At 38.8% G+C, this 16,056-nt stretch overlaps 1 protein-coding gene across 2 annotated transcripts in view; it reads left to right on the forward strand.

Moving 5' to 3' along the window:
- Lifr (LIF receptor subunit alpha) overlaps window positions 1-12,843 on the forward strand; it is a 40,726-nt gene extending 27,883 nt beyond the window's left edge. For both annotated transcript variants that reach the window (XM_015496348.2, XM_048802875.1), the window contains 8 exons: window positions 148-361; window positions 1,740-1,919; window positions 3,334-3,435; window positions 4,027-4,194; window positions 6,961-7,122; window positions 7,964-8,057; window positions 9,980-10,058; window positions 10,463-12,843. In XM_015496348.2, coding sequence (XP_015351834.1) covers window positions 148-361; window positions 1,740-1,919; window positions 3,334-3,435; window positions 4,027-4,194; window positions 6,961-7,122; window positions 7,964-8,057; window positions 9,980-10,058; window positions 10,463-11,086 — 1,623 coding nt within the window. In that variant the 3' untranslated portion in view covers window positions 11,087-12,843. The remainder of the gene's footprint in view (window positions 1-147; window positions 362-1,739; window positions 1,920-3,333; window positions 3,436-4,026; window positions 4,195-6,960; window positions 7,123-7,963; window positions 8,058-9,979; window positions 10,059-10,462) is intronic.
- Window positions 12,844-16,056: the final 3,213 nt, after the last annotated feature.

The following is a 16,056-nucleotide window of genomic DNA, read 5'->3' on the forward strand; positions in this document are numbered from 1 at the left end:
AACCTGTTTCATGGTCGTGACCACTTTGTCTTTTCTAATGTGACTCTGTTATGTGATCACATCATCCACTTTAGACTTGACGACCTTGCCTCATTGCAGCTGCTTTTTGCAAGTATTTACTAACAATTTATTTTTCTGTTTTCTTAGCCTTTACCCATTAATGAAGCTAATGGAAAAATACTTTCCTATAATGTATCATGTTCATCAAATGAAGAAACACAATCCCTTTCTGAGATCCCTGATCCTCAACACAAAGCAGAAATACAACTTGATAAAAATGACTACATCATCAGTGTGGTGGCAAAAAATTCAGTTGGTTCATCTCCACCTTCTAAAATAGCTAGTATGGAAATCCCAAATGGTAAGTACTTAAGACAACTTGGTGTATAAGAACAGGAAAATAAAGTAAAAAATGTTTATGTTACTTGCTCCTATGTAATGTCAATAGTCTTCTCATATGCTTTGCTGCTGACATATCATATATCATGTATGGAGGAACAAGCAGATTAATATCTAATATTCATTGAGAGCAGTCATTAGTATTGACTTGAAGCATTGTACACTTATAAAATTATTACTGTTTCCACTTTATCACATAATGTTAAGAATTATGGTTATGGATAGTACTCTCATTAAGAAATAATTTTAACTTTTTATTCAAGTACTGTTTTCAAATCTCTCTCCAAGATGACAGGAGCCTATTCTGTCATCCAGGCTGTTTTACAAACTATCAGGCAGAAGAAGGCAGAAGAAGAATATTCGTTTTAATTGGTAATTTTGTTGATAAGAAAGTCTTCCTAAAGTCTAAATTAGATCTTTAATACAGGCTTTGGGGAAAGACCAAAAAAAAAAAAAAAAAAACCAACAACAACTGTAGTGAAATTTAAAAATTATAAGTGTCTTCCTTTAAATTTTACTGTACTCCTCCTCAGCTTCTACCTGGACAGCTTTTTGAGTCACGGTTTTAAATTACCACTCCACCTCTTTTTCCAGTGAACCTCTTCCAACTGATTTTCTGTCCCCCTTCTGCTGTGCTGCCCCATGAGGGAGCACCTTTTTCTAGTACCCACTCCTAGAGGAAGGACAGCAGGGTCCAGTCAGGGATCGCTGTGGAGGCTGGCCCACTGCCCAGCCACTGTCCCTTTCCAATCTTCACCACACCAGCACATTCCTCCTCCCCACCCTGCTCCTGGTCAGCCAGAGTCCCCTCAGCTCAGCTCTGGGATCAAAGCTTCCTGGAAAGGAGGACGAGGGGCTTGGCCACCCATTCTTTTTCTGATGTGTCCATTCTGCATACTGTGCTGGGCCTGCTCTCTGGGGCTCACATTGCATTTAGAGAGGTTGATTAGAATGGGGGTTAAACTGCCCCCTGGTGTCCTTTACCAGCCTCCTGCCTCTCTTCCTCATCTTGAGTGGCCATGCCACTTCCCCTCCAGTGCTCATCCCCATCGCATTCCCTCAGCCCCCTTCTTCTGACTCTGGGTCTTCCAGCCCCAATACATCCCTGCTTAATCGTTGGTGCTTTTTAACCTTTTCCAGCTGCAATGCTAATCTTTGTGTACAGGTTAGTGCTGTAGATGTTAAATAAATAGAATGAAGCAGCACTTCTAATCTTTATGCTTAACATTTATCTAGTGTGAGCACTGTTTTGTAATCTTGTGTACACTGAAGTTTATTTTCATGAGGTGTGCTTTACAATATTGTTTTTAATGCCAGTAAAATATCATTCTTTGTTGAAGATGATCTCAAAGTAGAGCAGGCTGTTGGAATAGGAAAGAAGATTCTCCTCACCTGGCATCATGACCCCAATATGACTTGTGACTATGTTATTAAATGGTGTAACTCATCTCGGTCAGATCCCTGCCTTATGGACTGGAAAAAGATTCCTTCAAACAGCACTGAGACCATAATAGAATCTGGTAAGATGAATTAGTGTCTCTCAAAGTTCTTAAAAATATTTTTCAGAAGCAATACCAGGGCCAGTGCGGCCAGCATTTTCCTTTTACCAGTGGGCAGATGGGAACTGGTTTAGCTCTTCTGGAATGTGGTTTGTGGCAATATGGATGGATGTGAAAGGATTCTAACTCTGTGATCTAGTAATTACTTGTCTTGGAATTTATTCCAAGAAATAATTAGAGAACAACTCATTTGTATCTAACAATGTTCTCTACAACAGTATTTGTAATTATGAAAAATTGAAAACAACCCAAATAGCAGAAAGTGTCTTTGGAGGTTGGTCCCCCTGCCCAGCCTCCGTAGGACATCAAAGGGGACAGTTTAACCCCCCACTCAGTAAATATTGGTGACCACAGGCTTAACCTGCCTTATCATTTGGAACTGGAGTCCCTTCCTCATGTTCACACCTGAGTGGCTGGTGAGCAGTGTGGTACTTTCCCCTGGGGGTATGGAGCAGGTAGCTTGTCACCAGTGATGCTCCCTGGCCATCCCCTCCCCTGGCTTTCCCTCGAATGCTGGCAGTGCACATGAGAGCAAGTGATATGCAGGTCACTTTTGTCCTGGGAGTGCATTCTGTGGCTTCAGTGTTCTCACTGTCAGGCTGTATGATTTTAGAGGTTGATCATCTCACTTTTGAGTCTATAGACCACTGGTGTTCTGTGAGCACATAATTAAAAAATTAATTTATTAAGTATGTTAGAATAATTGTGTCCCGAACATTGAATGCAATTCTTACTCTACCATTTCTCCCCAAGCATTATCTTCCCTAATGAGCCCTAATTGCTCCTCAAGGCTCTGTTCAAACATCACTTCAGTGGCTTTTTCTGATCCTAGACTCATTTGGTCCCTCACTTAAGGTCACACAGCATAGTATCTACAGTACAGAGCAACACACTTTATTATAGTTACCCTGTTCTGTGTCTTCCCACCACTGCCACCTTCTCCCACCAGGGACCTTGTTTTGTGCACTCTCATGCTGCTCACATTATGCACATTGCATTGGGATCCAGGCAGCATTTTAAATGTGATTTTAGGGTTGAAATCAAGATACCTCCCTTGTATGTGTGTGGAGTAAACTCACCTGGGGACACTTAACGACAGTGTTGCAAAGAGGAACAGGCCTGGTTCCGTTTAACACCAAAGCTTCAAGGTAGAGTGGAGCTCATAGATTCTGCTTCTTGGAGCACTGGTCTTCTTCAACCCAGAAATAACATCATGTAGGGAAAGGAGGGATTTATGGAAGGATGTGCACCTAGAGTGGGTTACTGACATGATCCTGGAATGAGTTTTAGGTTCTATGTTCTATATCTAAAATAGATACTCCTGGTAATTGTATGTGTGTATTTATGACACTTCACTAATCTGTTCATCCTATAGATCAGTTTCGACCTGGTATAAGATACAATTTTTTCCTGTATGGGTGCAGAAATCAAGGATATCAATTATTACGTTCTATAACTGGATACATAGAAGAATTGGGTAAGTTAAGTGGGTAAGGATTTTTTTTAGAGTTCAGGTAACATGAAAAATTACAACTCAGATGAGATTGAATTCCAAAAACAGATTGAATTAAGGTATTCAAGAAAGGAAAAATAATTCTTATGGTAAATTCAAAATTATTTATTTGGTTACTTATTTTTTAATGTTTATATTTCACAATTTTATTATTGTCATTGAGAAAATTAAATGTTAGCTTGGATGTCAAAAATATTTTATTTCCATTTATATAAGTTTAAAAACTGTTAACTGTTAACTTATTCCAGGACTATCAATGAAGAAGGAAAATAAAATTTAATTATATTTGAGTATTCACTTAAAGATTTTGTACAAGTTGTTTCCCTAGGTATGTGTTTTGTGCAGAAGTTGCATTGTAAGTTCTACCTTAGTTCCTATAAACCTAGTAGATAAATTTTGTGTTACTGTCACTGGAGGTTTATGGTTAAATGGAAAACACAGTTCTAATTCCAAGTTTAGCTGGTTTTGAGGCCAGAAATCTCATGAACTATTACTGTCTTACTCCATATTGCCAAACTTTCCTTCAGCAACTGACTTCGTTTGTTTTTTTAACAGCTCCAATTGTTGCACCAAATTTTACTGTTGAAGATACATCTGCAGATTCCATATTAGTAAAATGGGAAGATATTCCTGTGGAAGAGCTTAGAGGCTTTTTAAGAGGGTATTTATTTTACTTTGAAAAAGGAGAAAGAGACACGTCTAAGAGGGGCAGTGTGGAATCAGGTAAGTAAATCCCTAGCGTGACTGTAGTGTTTATCAGAAGTTGCCATTACCCACAAAGGAAAGAAAAGAAATGGGAAGAGAGAGCTACTTTGGTTTATCAAAACTGTCTGAAAAATAGGGAAATGAAAATGAAGTCATTTTATGGCTATGAGAGTGTCAAGACTTTAATATGCAAAAATGGCATGTGTGGTCTTTTAGAAATCATTTAGGTCATTTACTCTGATGTCTGTTAAAAGTCCCATAAGGACAGGGAGTTTATTAGCCTTGCATGATCCATAACATAGCATCTTATGAAACTTACTTAAGAGAAAAATCCAGGAATCCAGAGGCTTCAGAGCCCCACTGTAATCTGACAGGGAGCCATCAGCATGGTCAGCTTCATCCTTAGCCCAGCCATAATGTGCTAAGAAACTTAAAATTGGTTTGAGTGGAGTTGTGAGTAGCCTTTCAGTTTTAAAAAGTACCATCAGTCCTGGTCAGTTGGCAAGTGTCCAGCAAGAGTTCTCAAATTTATAAGTACTAAAATGTTTGTACAGATTGCTGGCTTTTTCCTGAGCTGTATTTCTGTTGGGAGGCAGCCGTTTCTTATCTACCGATGCACAGTACAAGAGGATCATCTTCTCAGTCTGAGAGCTTTTACTTCCATTAGGACCTCTCCTCAGAAGGAAACCCTTTTAATTATCTAAAGCCTGTCTGACAAGTAGAGAACAGCAGTGCTGCCCCAGGATGCTGACTGGCCATTGTCAGAGTCATTTCCGAGAGCTGCTGCGGTAATGTGCACCCTCCCAGGTTGCTGACTTCTGCGGTTCCTGACCCTTCAGGGTGGCCCATAGACAAGGAAACCCTAAATAGGAGATTCTACAAATATCCAGAGATGAATATAATTTTCCTAAAATGCTTAGAAATTTTATACTTGAACAAGTTGAAACTCTAGCATCTGGATTTCCAGGTAGACCTGGTGAGTTGTCACTTGAGTTAGAGTATAAAAGAATAGAAGTCACAAAGCCAGAAGGAAAAAGAGAATGCAGATGACAACAGCCAAAAGGAGGTTTCAGAAATGTTGGGGTGGGCACAGGCAGATGACTTAGATGAGCAGAGGATGCTAAATCTAAATTTAAATTAGTGGGCCACTATCATGGAGAAGCAATGCACTTGACCCTGTAGGACCAGGTGTTGGAAGCAAATAGGACAAATCTGAGATGAATGGAAAGTTGATTGAAGGAAGTGTCCCATAACTGCAGGACTGTGCTTATACAAAAGTAAAAGGGTATAACAAGTACACAGGAAGATAGCTAGGAATAGATGTATGCCAAGGTATATTGTAGTGAACCTCAGGGGCCTAATGCAGTCCTAGAATCAATCAGAGAAAATTGGGTTCCTTATAAGGGACCAGGGCTAAGGCTTCAGAGTTCCCACACACAGATACAATGAGATTCCACAGTGGTGTCCTCAAAATATTGAGTGAAAATCATTTTCAATCATAGTTCTCTACTCTGCCAGTCTTCCCACCAATATGGCAGTAGATTGGGGACATTTCTAGACATGAAATGCTGCAAGTGTGTACTTCCCCCATGCTACCTCACTCAGGAAACTGCTAAAAGAGTGTATTGCATTGGGAAGAGTGGGGAGTCCCAGGAAGCTGCAGAGGAGAGGAGGACAGGGAAGTCCTGTCTTTCAGTCTAGAGCAGGAGGCAGGGAGGTGGCAGGGGAGATGTGAAACTGGAATTTTGTTAGACCACGTAGAAAATTGTATTGAGTATTCATTGGCATACATGGGAAGAATTAGGAATTGGTACGTAGAAAATCAAACAAATTGAGGGGAGAAAGGCAGTGGTAACAGTAAGAAAACAGAAATGGAACATTGTACCAAACACTTTTTTATTTTTAGCAGTAACACATATTCGTGAGATCATAAAAATATCAACATTGAATTCACCAAATGTTGCAAAGTTTCTGTATGAATGAAATGGTTGGGGAGATAGCAGTAGTTGAAAAGAGCTAAATCTTCATCTGTCTTTTTGGATATGATATTGTCTAAAATTTAAAAGCTAGCAATCTAAGGTTATTTTAAAATATGAAGGTAAAAGAAACCCAAACATTTTGAAGTGGTTATAGGTGGTGAGGGAAGGGGTCAGTAGGGAACTGCCATATTTTGTTGTTAGCCATTTACTTTTTAATTTTTTAAACTATCATCTTGCATTATTTTGGATGCTGTTTTTAAAAATAGAATGTTTAAATAGTTATTCACCCTTCTTTTGAAATAATTCAAATACTTCCTCCTAGTTTCTTATTTTAAAATTCCCATAACAAGGATCTTTTTTCAAAGTGGTTTGAAGTCGTCTCTATTGATTTGCACTCCTGCCCTGTCCAGCCTCTGCCTCTGACTCACAGGCAGCATCAGCCCTGGTGGGTTTGGGTTGTGTGGTTTTCATAGTCTTAGTAATGGACAGGAAGTGACTTGTATTGATTGCCAGATGTACACCAGCCATTGTTCTAAAGGGTGTGTATGAAACTTTACACAGTCCTGTGAGCAAGTCGTGATGTTCTGTTTTCAGAGTCAAAAGACCCTCAAATTCAGAGTAGTTTGAACACAGTCCTGACTAGCAGAGGTGGAATTCGAATGTGGCTCGAGCTGGCTCCTGATCCTTGGCTGGGGGTAGCCAGCAGACAGATTCACTTAAAGAGTGACTGGTGTGACTGGCATGTATAATCATGTATTAAAGATTGTGTAGAGATGAGTTAGAATGTTCTTCATTTTAAAAACAGGTCGTTCCGACATAAAGGTTAAGAATATTACTGACATATCCCAGAAGACACTGAGAATTGCTGATCTTCAGGGTAAAACAAGTTATCATCTGGTGTTGCGAGCCTATACAGATGGTGGCATGGGCCCAGAGAAGAGCATGTTTGTGGTGACAAAGGAAAATTGTAAGTCAAATACTGACCTTGAAATGTCTTCCATCCTTCAGCTCATAGTGTTTCTAGCAATTTTTAGTCTGAAAAAATCCGTTTCTCTCCTTTTTAAAAAATAATTTTACATTTCATTGCATTTTTATACTAGGATAAAAGGTTATGGGATGACCCCTCATTTATTCCTGTCAGTTATTTGAAGCTATTTCCAAATGGGTGCCTAAGAAATTAATGAATTAGGGATACATCCAAAGTCTAAAAGTCCGAGTTCATATTGAATTTGTATAATTGTCAACCTGTTTAAATTTAACTGTCTGTAATGTTTAATATATCTAAGTGAAATAATATGCTTTAAAAATGTTTGTACATCATATACCATAGGCTTAGGCTCTACCTCTGAGGAGAGGATTAAAGTTCATGTTCAGCTCTTAAGTGAAGAGCTGTGGGGAGGTTGTGGTTCACCAAAGCAGTGCTTCTCAGCAGGGGGAGACTTTGCCCTGGAGGAGGTGTCTCCTAGTGTCTGTGAGGTTTCTGATTGAAGACTTGTGGTGGGAGGGGTGTGATAAAATTTCCTGCAGTACACAGGACAGTCCTCACCACATCCCCCTCCAACCACAGAAATACCTGGCCCCCATCTTAGTAGTGTCAAGATTGAGAAGGTCTGTTCCAAAGAATTAAAAATTATAATAATACTTTGAAGATTTAAAGGTGATATTTTTAATAGTTTTTCAGAGTCCCTGGAGCCATTAAGTTTTTTTTTTCTTTTCAAATAATTCTAACATAAGTATCTTCTAATCAAGTTTATTGTACACTTGATACTAAAATCGTGATTTTTATTGTTTGCAACATTCTCTTTCAGCTGTGGGATTGATTATTGCCATTCTCATCCCTGTGGCAGTGGCTGTCCTTGTTGGTGTAGTAACAAGCATCCTTTGCTATCGGAAACGAGAATGGTAATGGCACCTGCTTTTACTCTGTTTTCTTTTTAGGGGCTTGATTATTTAGTTTTGTATTACAAAATAAGTACATCTTTATAGTTGTATGAGTTAGTAGTAGTGTATATTTTGTTTAGTCAGATTTAATGTTGACTTTAATTAATAGGCAAGAACATGACATTCTATTTAAAAGTTTTAAAGTTAATAGAGTAAAAGTATAAATTTTCCCCTATTCTTACTTATAATTTAAGGTAATGGCAATTGTGCTAAAATAAATAAAAATATATATGTACATATATATGTACACACAAATATGTACATATATGTACACAAATATATATTCAGACATAAGTATTACAACAGGCATCTGCAGGATAAAATGTGATTTAATGATTAAGGTCTCACTTGTCCTGGTAACCTATTTAGAAAATCTGATCATCGTGGTCCCTCACTCCTTTGTGCACCAGGCATGGCTCCCCTTCCATGTGAAGTGGGAGATAGTGATGAGCAAAACAGAACTGGTCCTTACAGAGCTCTCCCATAAAGAGGAAAAGGGACAGTGAGCCACAAATGTCCAGTGACCTTGTGCTTGCAAAGTGTGGGTGGGTACTAGGAAGGAAGGGAACAGGGAGCCACAGGGAGACTGCTCCCGGGAGAGTCTGGGAGGTTAAAAGAACATTCCAGACAAAGAGAATGGCTTCTACGAATCCTGAAATTGTGAGTGAACTGACAGAGACAAGAGCTGAGGTGAGGTGGGGTGAGGTGGGCAGAGGCTCAGAGGAGATAGTGGCACATACTTGGTTAACTGGCAGGAGCTGTCCTGGGTGTGGGGCAGATGGCTGTAAGCTGCATTCGTATAGAGAAAAGTCCTCACTTTCTAAAACAATTATCAGTTCTGATGAAGAAGAGAATGTACTGTAGCAATTCTGGCTTCTAAATCAAAATAATTATAGAACTGTAGCCCAATTTTGATAGCCATATTCTTGTTACCAAAAATCACATTTTAAAAATAGTTATTGTAATACTAAAAAATAAAAAAGAAACAAAGTAAGAAGGATGGTTAGAAGTTAGAACATTTCAGACTCACATTAACAGTTCTTTTTCTTGCAGGAATTTCAGTAAAGTTCTTGTTAATTGCTTTAACTCTTAAAATCTAATATGACACTGAGCAAATCTCTCTCTCTTTTTTTTTCTTTTTTTGCATTCAGTTTTTACCCACAACTAATAGGCTTTCTCTTTCTTGGCATGACAGTTGACGTACTTGGGACATATGGTTTCACCTGCCTGCTGCTATTGTTAAGCACCATGGTAAAGCAGTAATGCAGCACCATAGTTGTGCCTGCATAGTCCTGTGGTGAGCAGGAGAGACCTGCCTGTGCAGACCTGTTCCCCAAGTGATCGATCCTGCTTAAGCCAGTTTGCAGTCTGAAAATTATGGTTGTACGGACAATGTCTGTATTTTACTTTGAATATAATGGCACAGTCACCATTTTAATAATTTGCTTTCCATTTTCATGATAAGATACTATAGTTCTAGGAATAAAATTATTATTTATACTTTTCAATTTGGAACCTGGTATAGAAAACTGTAGTGAATGATCACATGTTTTTATCTCAGGGTTTCATTAAAATATTGATATGAAATGTCAAAATAAGCCAAGCCAGGTGTGGCAGCACATGCTTGTAATCCCAGCTACTTGGGGGACTAATGCAAGAGGATCACAAGTTTGAGGCTGGCTTCAGCAACTTAGTGTGACCCTGTATCAAATATAAAATACAGAGCTGGAAATGAAGCTCAGTAGTAGAGCTCTTGCCTAGTGTATACAAAGCCCTGGGTTCATTTTCCAGCATCACAAAAAATAAATAAGCCTTATGACTTATTTGTTATATGATTCATACTTTTTAGTTATTAAATATATTTAATTATTCTTTATTTAAAGGATTAAAGAAACCTTCTACCCTGATATCCCAAACCCGGAAAATTGTAAAGCATTGCAATTTCAAAAGAGTGTCTGTGAGGTAATCTTTTATTTTCTTAAATTTGTCTTTGAAATATTGGCTTTCTTTCATCTTTTGTGAAAAGTTTGTAACCTGCAGATGTAAAAAGTATGGAGAAAATAGCATTTTTTAACGTGTGTTTCTAAAATTATTAGTCTTGGACTGTTTATACTGTGCCCTTTTTTTCCACTACTATTAATAGCAATGGGAAATACTAATGTGGACAAAACAGTGGCTTTGCTCTGTTTGCGTACTACAGAGTATCAGAGGCAATGTTTATAAGCAGATGTGAAAAAATAAATATGCCCTTTTTGTAGGAGAAGCATTGCAGTAGCATTTAGAGCTGTTCTTTTTTTTTTTTAAGAATTCTTTTTAATATTTATTTTAGAGCTGTTCTTAATCGCTGTTTGAAAATTTATTTCTAGGGAAGCAGTGCTCTTAAAACATTGGAAATGAATCCTTGTACTCCAAATAATGTTGAGGTTCTGGAGACTCGATCAACAGTTCCTAAAATAGAAGATACAGAAATAATTTCTCCAGTAGCCGAGCGTCCTGATGTTAGCTCTGATGTGGAACCTGAAAACCATGTGGTCGTGTCCTACTGTCCTCCCATCATCGAGGAGGAGCTGCCAAACCCAGCAGTGGACGAAGCTGGAGGGACCGCACAAGTCGTTTACATTGATGTTCAGTCCATGTACCAGCCTCAGGCCAAACCAGAGGAGGAACAAGACACTGACCCTGTGGTGGGCGCAGGCTATAAGCCCCAAATGCGCCTCCCCATTAACTCTGCTGCAGAGGCCACAGCTGCAGGAGATGGGGTGGATAAGACTGCAGGCTATCGGCCTCAGGCAAATGTAAACACGTGGAACTTAGTCTCCCCAGACTCCCCTCGATCCACAGACAGTAACAGTGAAATCGTCTCTTTTGGAAGTCCATGCTCCATCAACTCCCGACAATTTTTGATTCCCCCTAAAGATGAAGACTCTCCTAAATCTAATGGAGGGGGGTGGTCCTTTACAAACTTTTTTCAGAACAAACCAAATGATTAACAGTGTCACCCTGTCACTTCAGTCTGCCATCTCAATAAGCTCTTACTGCCTGCGTTGCCTCAGTAGCGCTGGGCGTTCTTGGAGGGACCTGTGAAGCATTGGAGCCAAGTGAACTTCACCACGTTCAGGTTGTACTAGGAGTGTGCATGTGCTTTTGATGCCGTCCAAAAGCCAAAGTACATGACTCGGAATCCTCAACCCACAACACTCAAGATTCAGAGCTATCGGTGTTTGAGCCAAAGAATTTCCCCTTCAAGAGGCATTTATTTCCAGGCAAATGCTATACGCAGAACAAATCCCACAGCACCTGTTTTCTGTTGTTAATGGTTTTCTTGTATGTATGCTTGTGGAATTACAAGGGAGATTTGCAGGCATGAGAGAAAAATGTCGTAGTCACATAATGTTTATTTGCCTGACATCTACTCCATTTTAGAGGACAACCAAGCACAGAATTTTAAACGTTTAAGATGATTCTCCTCTATCCACAGTATTTACAAAAGTTAATATAATTTTTAATGTAGCAACAGCTATTTAGTGTTCTGTTTGATAAAGAGTGCTGATTTCTGTGCCTACTGTATAATGGTTATCAAACAGTTGTCTCAGGGGTGCAAACTTAGAAAACAAGTGTGACACACTGACCAGCCTGAATCAGAATCACGTTTTCTTGCTTTGGTAGGTTTTTCAAACCTTTCCATTGTTTTTTAGCTTTTATGCTAGCTTCCGTTACTGCAGTTGGTTACCCTAATATTTGAAACTTAAATTTCTAGGCCTATAGATCCAAGTGGGTTTTTTTAAATCCATTTTATTTTGTGATACAGTGTCAGCTTTATATGAGTAAATTAAATATTATTCATAAGCATATAATTCCAATGATTTACTATGTGAGATGACTACTAAGCAATATCTAGCGGCATTACTGGCCATGTAGCTCTGATTGGCTTTGGTTCCCCCTGAAAAGACCATGCCCTTGAGCCCAGTCATCAGGCAGTGGTATTCTTTGGCGCTTCCCAGCAGGTTTTCCTACCCCTCATCTGTCAGATCTCCCCCCACCCCCCTCATAAGCAGTTATCAGCCCAGACTATCAGATCTAGTCCTGAAGTGGTTAAGTTTAAAACTAAAATGAGAATGCTTCTTTCAGGAACAGTTAAGGGCTACGTCATGTGGAAGTCATAAAGTCCATTTGAATCAGTGCATGTACCTACAGCACAGGTACAGCGGTTGCTTGGAGAACCTTGCAGAGGCGCATCTTGAGCTCAGGTGTGCTCTGTTCATCCTGATTCCTCATCAGGGATGTTCTGGAGTGAGTGTGTTCCTAGCAAAGCAGAGTGCAAAATGAAAAAGCCCGTTGTGTTTTCCCTGCCCTTGGGTTGTCTATGTATTTTGTCATTTGATAGTTAATGAGGAAGTACTTGAAGATTTGAAACATCTGATTTAGTTAAGATAGGCTTGTTTTGTATCATCTGAAGTTCTGCAATGTATACCCAAATAATGGAACAATCATTATTAGTTTTAGCTCTTATTGTATCTTTTTTAAAACCATGTTGTAGAGAAAGAACACAGGGTGACAAGGGACAAAATCTATTTAGGTACTCAGTTTATGAATCCTTCTTTTAACTGCTAGAATTAAATTAAATTCTGAGCTTCTTGATATGTGGAATGAAATATAATTATGCACATGCATAGTGTATTAAAACTATATAATAGCTCATATAAATTTTTAATAATGAAAAATATACCAAACCAGAGCCATCCCTAAAGAGTTTCCTCGTCTTCCTTTGTATCCTCTTTAGCTCCTTCCTGTAACTCCTGCCTCTTCCAAGCCCCTTCAGAGCTTGTCATCACCCTGCTCCATTTGCCCTCAACTCGTGCTGGGTCCCTATTGAAACTTGCCAAGTCCTGTGTTCCATCTCTGTAGGACAAGGACAAGGATTGGCTAAGGTGAAGGCTTGTCGGTCTCAAACACACTAACCTGAGAACACAAAAAGGTCAGGGGAGATGGGACCTGTCCTGAAGAGGTGTGCCTTCCATCTGCATCCTTTCTGACCTGTCTCGCCTCACTTGTGTGGCAGATGGCAAATATCATTAGGGCTCTTGAGTCCAGGACTTCACTGTATGAAGAAGGTTCAGAGTGCTGTTCGCCTCTCCCCGCCTCTGGAGTTCCATACCCTGGGATCCACAGGGTAAAGAGAAGCAGAGGAACGGAACGTGCTCACCGCCTGGGCAGGCTGCCTGTAGCTTGCTCTGAGCTTGGCAGTTTGTTACTGCCCATTCTTGCCACAACTCTGGTGTGGGAGGAGCCTCAGCACTGGGGTGGGGGTTGGGAAGAAGACACCTACTGTCACATATCCAGTGTTAGAGACACTGGTAAATCTGCACACACATATGTATTAAAACTATACAGTCAGTTCTGGGACCATGCGTGTGTGTGCAAGGTGCTCTAATAGTGGTCATGCTCTGTCCAGTCAGATTAGTTACTTCTCCCTTGGGGGGCAGATTAAGACCTAGTTAGGGGAAGGCTACATGTGGTTCTTCCAGCTCTTCCTAACTGGGGAAAAAGGTAGCAGGAAGGCCCTCTGTCCTAGCAAAAGCCCCATCATCTGTTAGAAAATTCTAAATATCTAAACTAAAATCATGTTCCATTACATCTGTGGACTAGAACTGTATATAGGACACATTGTCAGCTGTTTTATAAGCTAACTTCAAGCTTCCCTTGTGAGAGGTGGAGATTCTAGGGGTCATTATAACTCTTGTTTCTTTCATGAGTGGCCATTTGAAATAATATTTAATGTAAAAATATTCTTGGATACTAAACTAGGCCTTTGACATGGATAGACTATATGAGTGATATATTGCATGGAGTAGTTCACGTGTGCTGTCTAAGTCATTAGCTTGCTGCACCTGTACAGCCCTGGACCTGGGATCGGGGCCCCTGAATGTCTGCATAGTTGAGTTGTGTGTTTCTGGGCTGTGTGATAGAGATGCTTTGTTCCTGCAGCTGGAAACAGAAGGAGCCATTCATTGAAAAGTTTAAGGGAGGAAGTCTCAGCCTCATTTTCCACACCAGCATTACTTTCACGGCTCATGGATCTGAAGGATTGCATTTAGAACATGTAGTACTGTTGCCCTCGGAAACTGTAGCAAAAAGTCACATTCTCAAAACTTCATGCAAGTTGTATTCTTATCGGAAATCAGTCCTGCAATTTCTTAATCGCCTTCACACTGTCTGTATTTAAAGCTACAGTTATTTCTGTAAGTGAATAATTAAGTGGAATTTAGCGAAGGAAACTAGAGACTTGTTTTCTTCCAAAGAGAATTGGAAATCAGTTTTATGGGTATTTTGAAATTAAAGTACCCTTTAACTTGTCATTATTCAAAAAGTGTTATCTCAAAAGTTTTCTACTGCTCAGGCACATATTCTGATAAAACCTTTTTGTTTGTTTACACTGAGATAATTTTTGCTGTTTTCCTGTTTTGGACTCTGTTAAAATTTGTATGCTTTTTATAACATGCCTTTTTAATTTCAGTTTTTAAAATTGGGCCTCTCAGGTGTAAAACATGGGAAGAATCATTAGCCACCAAGAATAGGCACACAGAAAAAATTCAGTGACTCACTTTTTGTTGACTGAGCCCCATCCCTGAGTGTTGCAAATTCAACAGAGTTCTGCTAGAGTGGTATATATCAGAATCAAGCTGTGTGAATCTAAAACTGTTGGCTCAAAGATTTAATCTACTGTAAAAGCACGAGCATACTTTGAAAACTTTAAAAGACTCATGCATACATGTCACTAGATAGCTTATTCATAATTTTAGCTCTTCAAGGTTTGTTTTTATAAAGGGTACAGAGTTTGGGACATGTTTGTACCAACTCAGCACGTGTCCTGGCCAGACAACACTGTACATGAGAGCTTAGATGATTAATATATGAACTCATTTTCTTGATAAAGTATTTCTTCAGAACATTTCTTTTAAACTAAGATTTTCTGCCAAAATAAAGTTTTATAGTATCACACATATCTGATCTTTTGTATCTTGCAGAAAATTTTTTTACAGAGGAAAATGACTTGTGGCCAAACTTTCAGGATACTTGTCTTTTAGGCATAGCTTAAATTCATTGGCAATCTCTTGGTTTGAATTTGGTTTATTTATATCTTCATGGATTATATGCCAGCCCTGTTAATAATATTTAAGCCTCCTGTTTTGCCAGGGTGGTTAGATTTTTATTTCTTTCCAGTAAGTTCTTTTGTCTTAACCATTACATGATTGTGTTTGTGCTAATTATTTTTAATGCCAGTACAGGTGATGAAGAACATTATTCAATTAATTGGCTTACATTTTCAGGGGGTATTGTATATGGTAGTTTCAAGGTATGTGATTTGGTCTAGAATATATCCACATGCATATAATTATGGTATCAGATTATGACAGGATTCTCTTACTTTTACCTATGAGTAGTATTTGTTTCTCCCTGAATTGGGGAATGTTAATATTTTGAATTATAAGTGTCCAAATTATGAACAGAATTTACCTAACCCAGACAAATTCTCTGCTACATTTGTATAATTTAAAAAAAAATGTTTTATGAGGAAACCCTCTGAATGTTTTTATGCATAAGTGTCTAGCTGAAAACCATGGAAACAGTAAATCGAAAAGCACTTATTTGTAAGTAAACCAACAACTGCTGGAACATTAATCTGATACAAAGCAGTAATAATCTATATTACTTGTGAGTTTCTGGACCTGAAGACCTTAAAAACCAAAAGATGTGAATGAGAAAACAAATGTCTAATTGATAAGGAAATTATTTTTATTCCATTTACATGTGTCTCCTAAGATGGTTTTCACAATAGCCAGTCAAACTTAAAAATAAACCAAAACTAACAACATAGATTTTTTTTTAATGCTACACTTAAGTCTAAAGTACTTTGTATATCTTATGGAATGGCTCACTTAAGTTTGCTGTGTTTCTTTAT

Source organism: Marmota marmota, unplaced genomic scaffold, assembly GCF_001458135.2.
Source record: "Marmota marmota marmota unplaced genomic scaffold, marMar, whole genome shotgun sequence".
In the NCBI taxonomy this organism is placed as follows: domain Eukaryota; kingdom Metazoa; phylum Chordata; class Mammalia; order Rodentia; family Sciuridae; genus Marmota; species Marmota marmota.